The sequence below is a fragment of the Nothoprocta perdicaria genome, unplaced genomic scaffold (genome assembly GCF_003342845.1).
Source record: "Nothoprocta perdicaria isolate Ctin4 unplaced genomic scaffold, notPer1 scaffold_1, whole genome shotgun sequence".
Taxonomy (NCBI): Eukaryota; Metazoa; Chordata; class Aves; order Tinamiformes; family Tinamidae; genus Nothoprocta; species Nothoprocta perdicaria.
Window position 1 is genome coordinate 6876572 of NW_020454093.1, and position 16253 is coordinate 6892824.

The 16253-nt window shown below is 36.9% G+C and overlaps 1 protein-coding gene across 4 annotated transcripts in view; it reads right to left on the bottom strand.

The window, feature by feature from the left end:
* Nucleotides 1-9612: 9612 nt before the first annotated feature.
* Nucleotides 9613-16253, bottom strand: part of RNF180 (ring finger protein 180) — a 51181-nt gene continuing 44540 nt past the window's right edge. For 3 of the 4 annotated variants that reach the window (XM_026037452.1, XM_026037469.1, XM_026037445.1), the window contains one exon: nt 9613-12243. In XM_026037452.1, the coding sequence (XP_025893237.1) occupies nt 12041-12243 (203 nt within the window). In that variant the 3' untranslated portion in view covers nt 9613-12040. The remainder of the gene's footprint in view (nt 12244-16253) is intronic. The other variant, XM_026037460.1, reaches the window with a different exon arrangement.

Below are 16253 nucleotides of genomic sequence, written 5' to 3' on the forward strand. Positions count from 1 at the left end.
TTTCCATAAATACCATCTTATGGTGATTGCTAAATTATGGCAGTACACTGGTTTATGGTTCAATTCTTTCCCCTTTTGTCCCCACCAATTTTCAAATGCTTCCATTTCCTGCCATTCCTACCCATCTTAATTCTAATGAATATTTCTGTCATCCTGCAGAAGATTAGAAAACACAGATACCAACTTTTTGTTTTTTAAATCATCTTAGTTTTCTACTAAACTTCATGCATACAGTCCTATTTTTGCATGTTCAAATTAAGGACAGCTACTTGTAACCACAATCTTTCCACCCTACTTGCACATGAAATGTACATGTTAGGTCTGGAGGTTATTTAAGTGTCTCCAAGCAATTTCAAATTATTTCTCCAGCAAAATAAAATATTTGCAATAAAATACATAAATTCTTTCACAACCTCACAGTTCAAAACAATTTGACATAGGCATTAAGTGCCTATTTCATAGGTCATTATGGCATTCATAAATGCCATAGGGCATTTATGTATGAACATGTTCATTAGACAAATATTATTACTGCAGTTTTTCAGGGAAAGGATTCAGCGATGCAGTACAGAAATGTCCCAGATGTTTGATAAAGAAACTACACAGACATTTTCCACAGCTGTTATTAATCATTTGAAGCTATCCGAGTTGTTCATGGCTTCACAAATGTCTTTCAGAATAAGCTGACTTACCTTGTGAAATCTGCATCAGGTAATTTAAAATAGGAGGTTCCAACCAGTTCCTGTCGCTACATTGGGTTTGGGAATTTGGTCGATATAAGCAGGGCATTTTCTCTTGACTCTTCTCCTGTCTCATACAGTGTTTAATAGAGGTAAGTGCTATATTTTTTGAACTATTTCTCAGTATTATGGATAGAACTGTCATTTATGAGATTTATGGGAGGGTGTCCTGATGCTTCCTGGCACTGTCACTCTCTTCCTTTGCCTCTTGTAAGCAGCAGAACTCATGTCTGCAGAGAATACAGAGCCATTCTGGCACTTCATCTTCTCTAGGTGCCAGTTGCAGAAGCTGTGCTGCATTTGGTTTTCCATGGTTACAGAAATTGGAGCTAATCTAAAATAAGACAGGAAAATGACAACTACATAATATTTTATCTCTTCTCATTGTAAAAGTCGAGAATTAAAATACAAATTGAAAGTTAAGTCATCCAATTCCCACTGATTTCAGTGAGTACGTGAAAAAAAGGGCACTGATGCCTTCAAAGTTAGCTAAAACTGTGTTGCTTTTGGAAGATGCCCTATTTAGCTATTGGGTGCTTGAGATTAATGCGGAATGTATGGATTTTAACATTGATTTATTTGGACAGATCTGAAAAATCCCATTTGAGATTTTATTCTTTAGAGCCATGACTGTGGTCCTTCAGTTTCTGTCAGTGATAATTGCACAAAGCTCTTTGGTTTAGACCACTGTTCACTTACCCAAAAGGAGTTAAGTGATCCTCATACAGCTTAAAGGTCTTCTCTGCAAGATGTTTTGACCATCTATTCATAAGCCTTATAGGATGAAAAATAATATTTACATTGCAGTAAATTCATCCTTCTGATACGAGTTTGAAATATGGAAGAAGCTAAAAGCTGGCATTTATTTACAAGCAGGTTTGAATAGTCAGTAAAATCCTTTTACTAACCTAGAAAGCAATTTACCTTTGGTCAAGGACATGTAAAATGCTGAAGAAGTGAGGCATTGCCCTTTGACATCTACATTTTTGCACTGTCCTTAAAAGAACAATTTATGGCACATTCTAATATTTGCTGTCTCACATCTTGTTCAATCTTCCCTGTACCCAAAACAATGTGAAGAAAATACTGTACTTTATTTGTATCATATAACTCACCTTGCAAACTTTGAATGGCAGCTCCCTTAGAAACTGCATTGCTTCACAGATGGGAAATTCAGAGCATGTTTTTTTAAACCAACAGTACTGAGCTACAGAGAAATCACTTTGTAGTAGATGCTGTGTCAAAAATGTTTTAATCTCTTCCAGAAAAGGAAGTCTATCTGACATTCTGTACTAAGCAGAGGTTTCAATGTATTTTTTTTTTAATCCTAAGAATCATGTGAAAAGTGAAAACAGAGCTATGAAAATGGTATTAACTAAATTATACGAGCCAGACAGAAGATCATATATTCCTATGATTTATGCTAAAAAGCACACACACACACAAAAAAGTGTTTCAATACCTTCCACTTGAATTTTACAAAAGTATTTTGTAATACTGGCAGGTACTTATGTCCCAAAAGGTTTCAGAAATTTGCTTAGAAGTAGGTAGCTCTTGTTTGAGGAGCTGGGAAGGAAACTGGGTCAAAGTCACAGACTGAAGGCTAGAAATAATATTAGCTTTTCACACTGTAGAGCTTGAGATAATCCATGTAATTTCTGCTGAAAGTAGATATCTTGAAGTTTAGTGAGAAACAGAGATTCCTCCTTCTAAGCGTGTTCTTCCCTTTCTCCCTTTGGCCACTGGCTGCACTTCAGCTTCCTACAGTCTTGGGAACTGCACTATTCTCACTTTCCTTTATTTTGAAAAGCTAATAAAAAAAACATCTACCCCTTTGGGCCTACTACCTAGCACAAGCATCTTTTGATGGCTGTTCAGAATGGCCTCTCTGATGCCTTTGTTATTTGCCTTATTGATCCCATTGCAGGAGGCTTGTTGGGTACAAGAAAGAGGCACTGGGTTCATGCTCTACCCATAGCTAACACAGCCCCAGGATACCCTATCAGCTGCATTAGAGCAGGCAAATGCAGCTCTTTTTCCTCACTGATTCAAAATAATTTTTTTTTTTAACTGATGCCCCTTCTTTCCTCTTCTTGTCTTACTAGTTTTTGCTCCAACTTTATTCTATCAGAATAGTAGATTATGGTATTAACTTTGTACAACATATGGACTAGTTTTAGTTTGTGAACATTTAATCTTTTAAAAGCTCCTGAGCACTTCATGTGCATCCTCTGTGATAGCCTTGTGTATGCAGTACTGTGCAGCAGCCACATGGAACAACTGCATGGTGCAGTAACAGGATTTCTGGAGGGGAAATAGGGAGGTAGGAGATATGCTGACCACAATCTGGGGATTTGGGGGACCATGTGTTAAGATAACATTGTATACAATAGGAATGTGAGAAATCTCTCTCTAGCATGATGATGTTCAGCCTCAGCTCATCCAGAGGAGATTTAAAGAAAAGATTTGGTGATGCAGATGCGTTCATCCTACAAAAAATTCTCCAACATCCAGTTATTCCACATCTATATTGTCTATAAGCTGGTGACCCACTGTCTGCATTTCACTGGGCAATCTGTAAATGCTGTTTCTTGGATTCTGACATAGTTTCCAGACATTAAAGAACAACAATGCCTCACTCCAACTACCAACTGTATGTAAAAGAAAATGACAGGAAACTCTGCAGTTAGACTAACTTAATAGAACTCCAGACTTCAAGTGAAAAATATTGTTGTAAAATGTTTTTTAAATATACCACAGTCATGCTACAATAATATATGCATTTAAGTTGTTTAAATGACTAGTAGTTAACATAATTACTTTTATTCTAGTATTTCCTAGTATGTATCTATATTACTTTAACATTTTTTGAGTTTGCTGCAAGCCTTTGAAGCAAGCACAGATAAAAGAACATCAGTAATTGCAGAGCGTGCTATAGAAGGAAGCACTTGTCACATTTCCCAGAAAATAAGGGAACACTTGTGGCAATTCAGAACGGCAGGAGAGGAGGCTTTGCACATGTTCAGCGCAGAGCCGCAGCAAAAGCTGCGACCAATGAGACTCTGGCTGCCACGAACGATGTCAAGGCCAACACAGAATCTAAAAACGGCATCTCCTCTAACGTGGTATCATCAAATATCCATTTCTTAATACAAGTTCAGCCAAATTATGTCAGCTACTTGGCTTTTTCTTTCCATTCATGTTAAAAGGTTTCACTGGTTTAAGTATTTATTGAAATAAGTACTGAACATTTTTTCTTACATTCATCAATACCTGACAAGGTAAATATACTTTTTCTGTTCTTTAAAAAGTAACTTGAGACAAATGTTCCTATATTTAGTACTTAGCTTTTTTTGATGGTTCTGTTAAAGTAGCTAATACAATCATAACACTGCTTATATAGGTTTAACCTTACTTACATAGAAGTTTGTACAACTAGTATAAATAGACATTAGACTGTCATGGGAGGGAAAAGTATTTCATCAGATACTTTCCCTTAGGACTCTATTTAGTGGGAAAGAGAAGTATCTTCAGAGTTTTAATCAGAGGTTTGTACTATAATCCTACATTCTCCCTAAATAAAAACAATGCTTTTGCCACTAAATTGTTATGTAAAGATTATTGTGATGAGTGAAAAATATCTTTATTATTATGTATAATAGATATTGCTAGTTTATGAGGAGTGGTTCCTAAGGTAGGAACCTTAGGTTCCTGAGGTTACGGGCCTGCCTCATTCCGGGAATAAAGGAGAAATGCTCGGAGAGCTGCAGCCCCTGAATTCCCTCTTTTCTGCACAGTCACCTGGAGCCTGTTGTTCCGGCCGGATCGCCCTGCCGCCCGGCCCTGCTCGCTGCCATCTGCGTGTGTGCCGAGTGCCAAGCGCTCCCGCATGCGGCCAGCCACGCCGCTCTGCTCCGCACAAGGAATTCTGCGTTAGAAGGGGAGCAGATCATGGCAACACCAAGTGCAGCAGGAGGCGGTGATAAAGAAAAAGGGCTACTGAGAGGACAGATTTGTCCCTCACAGCCTGTGCAAATAGGAGAGAGCGCCTCCGCGTGATGAGGACCATCTTTAGTAAGAAAGCAAAGGTAGGGCTTTGCAAGGGAGAGTGGCTATGGAAGTGGGCCAGAAGTTTTATTTAGAATCGTCTCACCAGGTGCGTCAAGTGAAATGTTAAAGTCATCCAAAATGAGAATTTACAGAAAAATATTCTTACAAAATAATATCGGAGCATGTGAATACTGTGCTGCTGTATTATCTAACTAAAGGACAGCTTTAACTATGAGCAGCATTGAATTTATCTTGAAGCTGTAAACAAGTCTGGAGGAAATTTTGAACTATCTGATCATAGCTCTGCAACCTTGTAAGCCAGGAGGCCTTTGTAGAGAGATTTCAAAACTAATTTCTGTTCATCACTGAAGAGTCCAGCGACAAGAACAAGAGCCCTGCAGCAGAGTCCTGTACCACAGGAGCACAGTTGGGGCGGCAGGTACAAGCACATACACTGGTCTTGCTACCCCTTGAGGTATATGCGAGCAGTTGTCTTCTTCACCGGGCGCTGCAGAGGTGTCCACCGGGACGAACACCTGAAGCTTCCTCCATGTGAGTGATAAGGTACGATTTGAGAACCTCTACCTTCTTTGTAAATCACAGAATCACAGAATCATGGAATGCTTAAGGTTGGAAGGCACCTCTACAGGTCATCTAGTCCAACTCCCCTGCACATGGAGGGTTACCTATCGCATGTGGCACAGGGCTGTATCCAAGCGGGTTAATCTAGCTCCAAAATCTAGCTCCAAAAGCTCCTACTTTATCATTAAGGTCAGTTCATCTCAATTTTTAACTTTTTGTGCTTAGCGTTTATCCAGACTTTATGAGATTTCTATCAGATTTTATCCAAGGAGTTGAGTACAGGAAATATTCAAAAAACGCTAGCCAAAAAGACAACAAGACTTTCATAGAAAACCATTCTAGAACTAACTCATCATGCTAAATTTTAAACCTTATTTTTCATTCAGAAGAAGCTCTGAGGTACTTGAGTGAGAAATCCAATGGGCTTAAACAGAGACCTATGAGTTAGATATGATGGTAGAGTGCAGGCCGGACTGCTCTGAGGACCCAATGGATAAAAATGACAGAATATTAATAGGTCAGGGCAACCCGAGGAAACCTTCCTAAATTTTCAGACAGCAATTACATCATTTAAGGCAATTATTCTTTTCTTCTTGAGCTGTTTTTTTGCTACTATTGCAGAAAGCCATCTGCTTTATTCAACTTATTTGTGCCTGTTGTGGCAACAATTGCTGCTTTTCATCAGATCGAGGTTTGTGTTGGCAAGTGTGGGAAACCAAGGCCAGACTCAGCAAAACCCTTGAGCTTCTGGTTAACTGTTAGCATATCCTTATATTTGCAGATTTCACTGGGACTTGTGGACAACTTTAATCCGGACTTCATCTTTACCTCTTGAGAAGATGCTTCTCTAAAACTTGACGTTTTACTAATCTTGATTTTAAGCGCTCAGTAATTCCTGTTATAGAACAGTGGTTAGAATCTTTTCCGTTCAAGAAAAAACATAAACGAATCACAGTTGTTATTGTACTTGAAGATTTTTTTTTAGACTATAATTCCATTCATTACATTTCAAATAGTTATTTGCCTGCCTTTCAGATCTATCCATTATACAATGTCCAAAGCATGAGTCATTTCAGAAAAGGTTTTGTGTTCGTCATGTATTAGTTTGCACTCCTTTATTCTTGCAGTGTTTCCTGAAGAAGCAGCTCAGTGATCTTTACAAGCATCCTGTTTTACAGACAGAAATATTGGTGCAAAAAAGAATTTCATGATTTGCAGAGCACAGCACTGGTGATGCTGGCAATGGAGGCTTCTTCACTCTTAGGCTTGTGTAATTACTCGATTACTTCTATTTGACTGAAAGGTGAGATGTGCAGTTAAACTCATCTTCTGAGTAAGCAAACACACAAAAATGATAAATCACACAGTAATTTGCACTGTGTTGCCTGAAGCAACTTGCTATGTGCACTATTTAAAATGCCTAAGCATTTTCTTTGACTACTGAGGATACTTGGCTAAGCAGTATGTAGAGGAATGTTGCTAATGCAAATCTTCCAGAGCTCTCTTCCTTTCCAGTGGGTCACAGACCAAATCCTGAAGAACCTTTTAATATTAAGCTTTCCATAAAGCCGTATTTGCTCAAGCAACTGCTCTTTTTTTTTTTAGTCAATAAAGAATTACACAAACCAGACTTGTGTAATTGACTGTCCAATGATGTAAATGATAATTTAATGAGAATTTACTTACTGTTGCCAAAATATTTTTAAAATTACTTGAAGTACTTGAATTTTGATACTGTCTTGTGCCTGTGTAAGTGCCTCTCTTTTGAGGAGCTCTAAGTACTGTGTACATTTTCTCACTGTAGGCAAATGAAAGTTTGGAAGGATTTAGACCTTGCTGTTAAAGATGAAAAATAGTAAGGATTTAAACCTCTAAATCACACTGAAAGTAGTGAGTTTGGGGAATAACAGATCAGCGAAGAAAAGAACTTGGATATATTGGTTCATACCATTGTTAGCATTATCCAGTATTCCTGTCTTAAAAAATGTGCCAGTAGACCTTGGTAAGCTGGTAATCTAAGAGCACTGTAATTTATTCTGTGTAGTTCAGAATCTAAATCACTATCTAGATGATGAATAAAAATGAGTTTGTTAGTCTTGTTTTAATTCCTATTTGAATATAATACAAAACCATCAAATAGGTCTGTAACATTAATCGGCTGTCTGTAACATTAGTTCCTCCCAAGCTCTGCTTCGTAAGAGGCAAAAGAAAACTAACATATTTCGTTCCCAGAAAGTCTGATCCCTTTTCTCACAGAAGCAGTTTAAGTTTTGGCAGCAGAAATGCATACATTAGCTCGCTCGAGCCATCTGCAAGGCACGCGCGCTTTTACCTCGTCTGTTCCCAATTAGAACGTTTTGTCTTTGAGGCACCATCAGATGCCATGCTAGCACTGGTAATGAATTTGGGAATCAAGTACATCCCAAGGGATTTAAAATCTTCATGGATTAAAGGGCAGTCCTTTGTGAGCTTTGGTTATTTTCATATTTTGGCTGTAAGTCTAAACAATCTAAACCTTGGATAGCAACTTAATTATATGAAGAACTGGTATCCCCAACATATCGATTTTTTGAGCAGGTTGGGATTACGTAAGATTAAAAAAAATTATTTTTCACTTGTTCATTGAATACGACATATTTTTATGTCAATATCCAACATTATCTATTTTGGAGAGGTAATACAGTGTGGCTACATGCAGATTTCCCTTCTGCTCAAATTGAATTCTGTTTTCTAGCAGAGAAACAGTGGAGTACAGTGCAAGATCAGCATTTTAATACTCATTTATTATGACAGAGTAAAACCTATTTTATCTAATTAATTTTTCATGCTTGCATGAATATAAAATGACCTAATGGGATCTTTCTATTAGTGGTATTTTCTTTTTCTGCTTCACTCTCTTGTTTGAGGATAAAAGATTTCATGTGTGATATATCTAAGTGATTGTCTTATTACATTTTCTACATTTTACATTACATAGAATATTTCATCTGAAGAAAATATTTGATGGAAAATAAAATAAGCTATTACTAATTTATCTTTGCAAAAAGTTGTAATTACTACAGTTTTGTCATCCTAAAACCAAACTGCAAACCTTAGATAAGCCATCACTAATATGGTATCATATAGTGATGTGTATCACTTGCACACATTGATTGGTATATCCTATCAATCAATCAAAACAGTTTTATTTCTCTTGTAAATTAGTATAGGGATATGGAGGGCATGAGGCTGAAGGATTCTTTCCAAATTCTATACAAAAACAGGATGGATATTTCACAACACAGTTGAGCGACGGCAGCATGGTTGATGGCTGTAGAGGAACAGCCGGTTAGGATATGCTGCAGAATTGCATTTTAGAATATTTTTCAGTCTCTAAAAACTATTTGGTCAAGTACAAGCAAGATACTGTCTGCTGCTGCAGTATTAAAGGAATTGCTAATAGATAAATTCAAAGTTTCAAATAATCCTACCTGTTTCTGAGTAGTGGCATTTTTCAGGTATCATAAGCAAGGGTGAAGGAAGGACTGTGCTTCCCCTGGAGCTGGGGGTGCAAGACCTTGGGCACCCGCCTTTGGACATACGTCTTCCTTCTATGTACCTTTGCTCTTGGGAGTAGGTCCATGGGCTGTGAAGGAGCCCACATGTTTCCTAACAACTCTTCCCTTAGCAGCCACCGGCGAGGATCTTCTGCCAAGTGTGGGAGGGAAACAAGACGAGTGGAACCTGGGCAGGTAAAATAGCTACAAAGATATCCCCTAATGGGCACACAACTCATACACTTCTAAGTGTGCACAGAGCCCCTTTCCCTGCCATGGGGAAACTGCTCAGGCTCCTCCTGGATTTGTGCTGCTGTCAGCGGTGCATCCACGTGGACTAGGAGCAGCAGCACTGGGTGCTCTCCACGCCAAGGACAGGGTAAGTGCCCCACGTCACCCCACAAGGATTTACTGCAGAAGCTGCTCCCTGGAGACTACCGAAACAAATAAAAGATTGCGAGTATGAAAGGAGGTAACCATAGTAATAAAAAGAAATCTGCCAATCCCTGCTGCACCCCAAAGAACAGAGCAACGACCGTTAAGTTGATTGAAAAAAATATTAAAATTTAATTCCACCAAGAAAAATCTATGAAATGGCTGCAAAATATTACAAACAACTCAATTTTTATTGGAAACATTTTAGTACCACTGTAAATAAGACAAGATTGCAGAACAGGATCAGCAAAAGTTGTTAACCAGAAAATTGCTTACACAGAACCTACTCTTGCTCCCACAGATATCTACAGCATTTCACTGGCAGGATTCAATGAAAAAACAAGTTTGAGCCTTCAAATTCCTACTGTATTTCTATAAAAGTATTTATTTGAAATGTCATACAAAATTGTTATCCTGACTAAATTTAGGAAAATGTAGCCTCGTTTAATAATTCTTGTTGTAAATGTATAAAAAGGGCCAATATTACATTGGATTTTTGACTCTCCATCTTGTATTTTTCACAACAAATCCATGCTATTAAAAATGAAAGAAGCAATTCTATTTCTATACAATTAGTGATATCTATATTATGGGTTTTATTTTTCAATATATTCTGGAATATTAAGGATATTTATTACATATCCTAAATTAAATTATTTTAAATTATTTTTGAAGTTTCAGACTATCAGTATGTAAGTGAAGATTAAAGAGAGACAAACAAAAAATGCAGCTAGAATCCCAGTCCTGGTAGAGACGCAAAAAATGTTTAAAATTTTTGATAATTTTTGAGCATAGGGTCTTACACCAAAACCTGAAACTATGACAATAAAAAACTAGCTTTTTAAAGACTTGTTTATATCAATATAAAGAAGAAATTTGCCATAAGTTTTAGTACAACCTTAAACTTATAATATACTATGTCTAATGCCACCAGTAACAGAGCCAATCTTTTCTATGTGAAGTAACTGGATATACTGAATTTACATAAAAATGATTTCTCTCATGATCATGCCTACAGCGTGATTGTGAGTTTAAATTATTATATTTCCTTTAGGTTTGTATACATTAAAGAAACGATGATGAAAAGTACTTACTTAAATTAGTGTAGCTCGACTGGTCATTTTTACTTCACATATATTCTCAAAGAGTTAGAGCAATTATTTTTGCAGCGCGTAAGGAAAACTAAGTAGCAGCCTGACTGCTGTTTGTCGGGTTAAACGAGAGGCTGTGATCCCTGCGTAGCCCACAGGAGCCTGAGCTCGCCGTGCTTCGGCACAGAAGCCTGAGCACATGCTCCGTGTTCAGCATCCTGCTAAAAGCGCTGATCTCATTCCGTGCCATCGCAGTTGGCAGATGGCACCTTCCACAACACATTTCTTTGTTCTCTGCTTGAGCAGGGGAGTACACCACCTACGGAGAAACCACAGGTCTCCCACACAAGGAGCTACATACATACATGCACATGCTTCTCGGGATTGAATTGCAGTGCTCGTTGTTGAATTATGCCCCTTCTTTGCACTTTCCTGAAAGGAAAGCTCTTTAACTGATGTGTACTGGTCTTTGGCACTTGATGTCTGCAAGGATGGACCAAATGCTGAAGCGGCTGCAGTTGGTTACTGTAACCCCGCGATCTTTACATACACAAACTATAAAGTGCTTTAGCATCTGTTTACATGAAAGGTGCAAATAACTACTGTGTCCTCTTGCATGATTTCCTAGAGACACACAGTACTGGTGAGCCCACACTTAGGGGTATCCTCAAATCGTTACAGTAATTAAAAAAAGGGATGAATTCCGTATGGACATGCATAGGCCAAATTAAAACCAAAGAACACTTATCTCTCCTGTAACCCCCTTTTACTGGGGTTAATGGCATCACAGCCATTCCTTTAGCTCTGTGTCTTCCTAGACCCACATGCAGTGATCTGGAGAGGAAAAAAAGGGAATAGTGCTACTCTGGAAACCTGGGCAAAAAGGGTCCCCTTAATGTGCAGAAGTTGGGGTGATTAGCTGATTTGCTATAATTGCCATTTGTTGAAAAGATGAACTGTTAGCCAATTGTGTGGTATAGTTTCTCTTCCGGGTTAGCAAGCTCAGAATATCAGGCACTGAGTGCAGCGAACCCCACAGCAGAACATGGACAGGTCTATCAATTGTCAAAATTCCCTTGAATTTGGATTAAGCTATAGAAAGAGCTCTGACAAATGTCTATATAATGTGCAGTGCAGCACTCCTGTGCTTATACTCTACTATCCCCCAAAAATCTGACTGTAAATGGAGATCATCTTGGTTTTGAGGAACTGAAGCAACTGTGATTTGCTTATGGTTGCAACGTGCCAATACTCAACCCCCTAAATGACCCTATGGATCATGTTCTGCTGCAAGGGACAGAACTCCCCTAAGAACAAACAGTACTGTATATTTGTACATAATAATTATCTTATACGTTTGGGGCAAACTTCCTACTGAATTAAGTATGATCTTCATCTCAAGTTATATTTGGAACCATATTCAAATACTTTGCCACAAACAGCAGAACTATCAAGGAGATACCCCTACAGCATACTTGATGCAGTCTATTACAATTCTTAATGATCAAAATGCAATGTCAAACATTTTTGCCTTTTTTAGATTGTTTTTATTCACTTTATCATGGTTCGCATGACTGCTCTTGTCTTGAATTGTAATGAATACAAACTAAAAAGGGAAAAAGAAGTAACAAAGGAAACAGAACACAATAAAACCTATTACCCAGTTGACAGAATAAATGTAGATTATCACCATGTCCATATCAAACCGCCATCCCCGGCTATCATCCTCAAAGTCCATGTAGTCCATCCTGTGAGCAGCATGTGGGAAATGCCTCCTTGTTACAGTAGCTGAGCGTCTTTGAAAACCTGCTGCAAAACAGAACAGCATGTAAACATCCTTATAAAGCAACTACACTGATTACTAAGAAGCTAATTCCCCCCTCCCAATCATTTACAGAACAAGGGGAAACAGGCAACTTACACCTCACTGCTGGCTCTCCTCACTTTATTGGGCAAGAAGCTCTCTGGGGATTTGACTTTCCAAGATCTAAAACCAAACTTCTTCTGCTCCAACAACTAAAACTGTTTTTTTTTTTTTTTGGTTTTAGTATTATAGTAATGTTATATGCTTGTGTCTCCAGATCTACGAACATGTCTCTTCTGGTGCCCACTTCCACTGAATTTGAATTTGTGATCTGAAAGTAAAAGGCTTCATATACTGTAATGAATTTCTTGAGTCATTATTCTCTGGATTCCTCGAGCCTACGCATCCAAATTCTTCATTGGTCTGTATCTATAGACCAATCACATCCCTATGCATACACAAATACCTAATGACCACATAGGTCAATGGTGCAAAATATTTGAAATCCTATTGAATTAATTGAATGTTGTATTTGAGGTTCTTTTTAAACACTCTTGAGATCAAGACTTGCTTGCCTTAATAGTATTTCAGTTTACAGTGATTGATGGCTAAGCATGTCTGTATAGATATATACCAGATGATTAGTTTTCAAAATACTGTTTGTATGCTGATAATTCTCTAAATATAAATTGGAGCATTGCAAACACACACTTTCGAGTAAATGTAAAAATCTACTGTAAAATGCAAAATTCAACATACATAATATAATAAACTTAAATACACACTTTACTCTTAAACTCTTCTGTTGTGAAACCAATTTGGTAGATCTAACACTGAGGAACCTAGAAAAGGATTAATCACTCAGCATGCCACTAAGAAACTCAGTTCTAAATAATAAGCTTTTTAATACATGGCTCATTAGATTTTATGATTTTATTTTTAAATTGAATTAAGCTGCAAATTCACGCATTTTTTTCTTGTTAATTGCATTATTATTTAAATATTTTGAAGAATAAATTCTGGCAAGCCAGAAACAGAGAAGACGACTTAAATGAGAGACTACAGGGACTGTCACAGTGGGCCAGGGCAGTGGTCTGCTCTATCCACCAGTCTCTTAATAATAGCAAGGAGCAGATGATATGGAGAGGTGCAAAGAATCTTCTTTAGAAGAGTTACAGAAAAAGTATTTCATTCATTTAATTGTTTTATCTTTTAAATGTCTTGGCATATTTTTTGGACTTTTATCAGAAGGAAAGAAAATCACTGGGTAACAGTACCCTACCTATTCTGACTGGCAAGTTTCATTAACTGCACTTTTTTTTTTTCCTTCTAAGTTGAGCATTATGGCTATTTCTTTATATTATTATTATTATTATTTCTTTTGAATTATATTTTGTCCAGAATTTGCATGGCACAAGTTTTTCTGTGCCTTCCAAGAATAAACTTTCTCTCTTTAGTATCCTTTTTAAGATAAATTTAAGTGACCTTTTGACTCTTAATAAAATAATTCAACTAATTCTCCTGTGTTCATTTAATGACTGATTTGCAGTGTGACTGGACTACTGACACAGAGATTTCCATTGGAGAACTAGTGCTAGTTAGATTACCATGATAACTTATTTGGATTAATTTTATTTTTAATGGTAATAGAGATCAGTTTGTTATGTACAAGTATTAAGTTTCTAGGTGTATATCTATCAGAGTTGCTCTATTGCTATTTATCTTATTTTTGAGAGTACATATTAAATCTTCATGCCAGTGAAGAGACTGGTTTTTAAACTGTTTTGGTAAAGAAAAAAAAAAGAAAAAGTGAACTAAGACATTTGGATTGGTAGTAGTGTATTTTGGGAACAGCTTTGATGCAAGAAGCAATTAAGGAAGATGAAATATAAAAAACAAGCAAACACACAAATAAAAAATCCCACACAAGGCAGTAGCTGTAACTGGAGCTACAGAGAAAAACCTATAGTGACTCTAGAATAAAAAATGCAGATTTTATACAGCTTTAGGATGGAATACCACAAAATTTATGCATGTGCACAAGTTAATCACCTGCTTAAATAGAAATGTGATATAGACTTTTTATGTTTTCAATTATGTTAATTTAAAACAGTATCTTTGCTTACTCAAAAATAACATTAGTAATTCTGTAACTGAATACTGGTCTTCTTTAAGTATTCTTTTCCTGCTATGGAGATGTAATTTATGTGAAAAATGCTCATTAAAAAAACCTATCTCAACTTCAAAATTCATTTCTTCTTAAGTTATTTTGTAACACTTACCAAATATTATTGTCAAATATAAATCTAAATTTATGTTATTGTGTTCTTTTTCAAATTTAAATTGCAAACTATGTTAAATTTTATCACTTATGTTATAAAGTGATCTTACACATGAATTCTGGTCTATATCATCCCCTCTGGAGAGTCTCAGTCAAGAGACTGTGTTTTGTTATTTATTTCTATATTTTTGGCAAATACAGCAATTTAACAAAATCTTATTTTGAGACAACTTTTTCAGATCATCTTGCAATCACAGAATTATGTAAATATTTAGGTACATTAGGTAATACTTGGTAGTCCTCACCTCCCAGAGGACTTGGACAAAAATTATCTGTGGTTTGTAGCTTTGTCTAATTTACCTTAAGCAAACCTGCATTCAATTTATCTTAGATTAGACTTTGTAATGTAATCATTCTACATTTAAGAACAGCAGTTTCAATATAGCAAGCTGGTTATTCTATAATTGCTCTTGATATAGAAAGCCCCAGAAATACTGCTGGCACTGTACTCAAGATATGAATGCAATCAGGAACTGCTTACTGTACAATGCGTGTAATCTCTGTGGCTTTTCTAAGCATAAGTTAAGCAATTGAAAGTTGATAGACAATAATTTGGATTTTAATACTATTATTGAAATAGTCTCTCTTCTACCATCTACCAATTGATTAAGCTTTGGTTGAAAATGTCAGTAGTACAACCAGGTATAAATGGAATTCTCCTTGAAGTTATATTTTATCTGACTTTCTTATGCATGCCTGTGTTGCCTCTCTGGACATGAATTTCCAGTCAGATCACATGCATAAACACGGGCAATGCCAGTAGAGTCTGGCAGACCTAGTGGAAACCTATAACTAACTGAAAACAAAACAAAACAAAACAAACAAGGCTTTTTTTGTGAGCATATTATCTTTTACACTTATGAATGAGTACAAATGAAAAAGGAAAATCATGAATAGGCACATTGTTGCATGTGTTCGTACTGAAGTGTTGCAAGCTGCTACTAAGGTACTAATGATATTCAAAATAAGAGCACAAGTAATTTAAAATATTCTCCTTATTTCACAAATTGACTAATTTTGCTATGACTGAAGGTGAGCTAGGGGATATAAAATTTAGCTCTGAAAAAGTGCCTAAACGAATAATATGCAAGCTACAATACCATTTACGTTATAAGTGCTCCTGTAAGATCAAGCTCTCTAAAGGTAAATTTATTGGGTCTATCAAAGTCATTTTGACCTGACTGCTTCTTTCTGATACAGCCAGAAGCAGACAGACAGATTTATTGAAAGAGGGTAAGAAAAAAGGCAAGTACAGACTGGCACCTTCCCATACGCGTCTGTGCAGAAAGAAGCATTTTAGGCCCCCTGTGACTTGGAAGCTGTGCTCAGAGCACTCTGTTAAAAAGTCACCGATGACCCTTCTTCCTGTAAATTTGTCCAATTGCATCTCTATCCTCTTACACGTTTGGCACCCAAAATATTCCGTGTCAATGAGTGTCTTAATTTAAGTAAGTGTTTTGTGGAAAACAAACAAACAAACAACAACCCCTTTCTGTGCATATGCAGCCCATTGCCTTCACTGGCAATATTCATGTGCTATTGCTTGGTGTGTCTGGATTAACATTTCCATTTGGATGAGAATGCTGTTGAACCAGATCTCACATTGCCCACACTTACTGCGCCTCTGTCATGTGGTGGAGTGCTCTCAAAGCAAATAAACCGAGCTCATTTCAG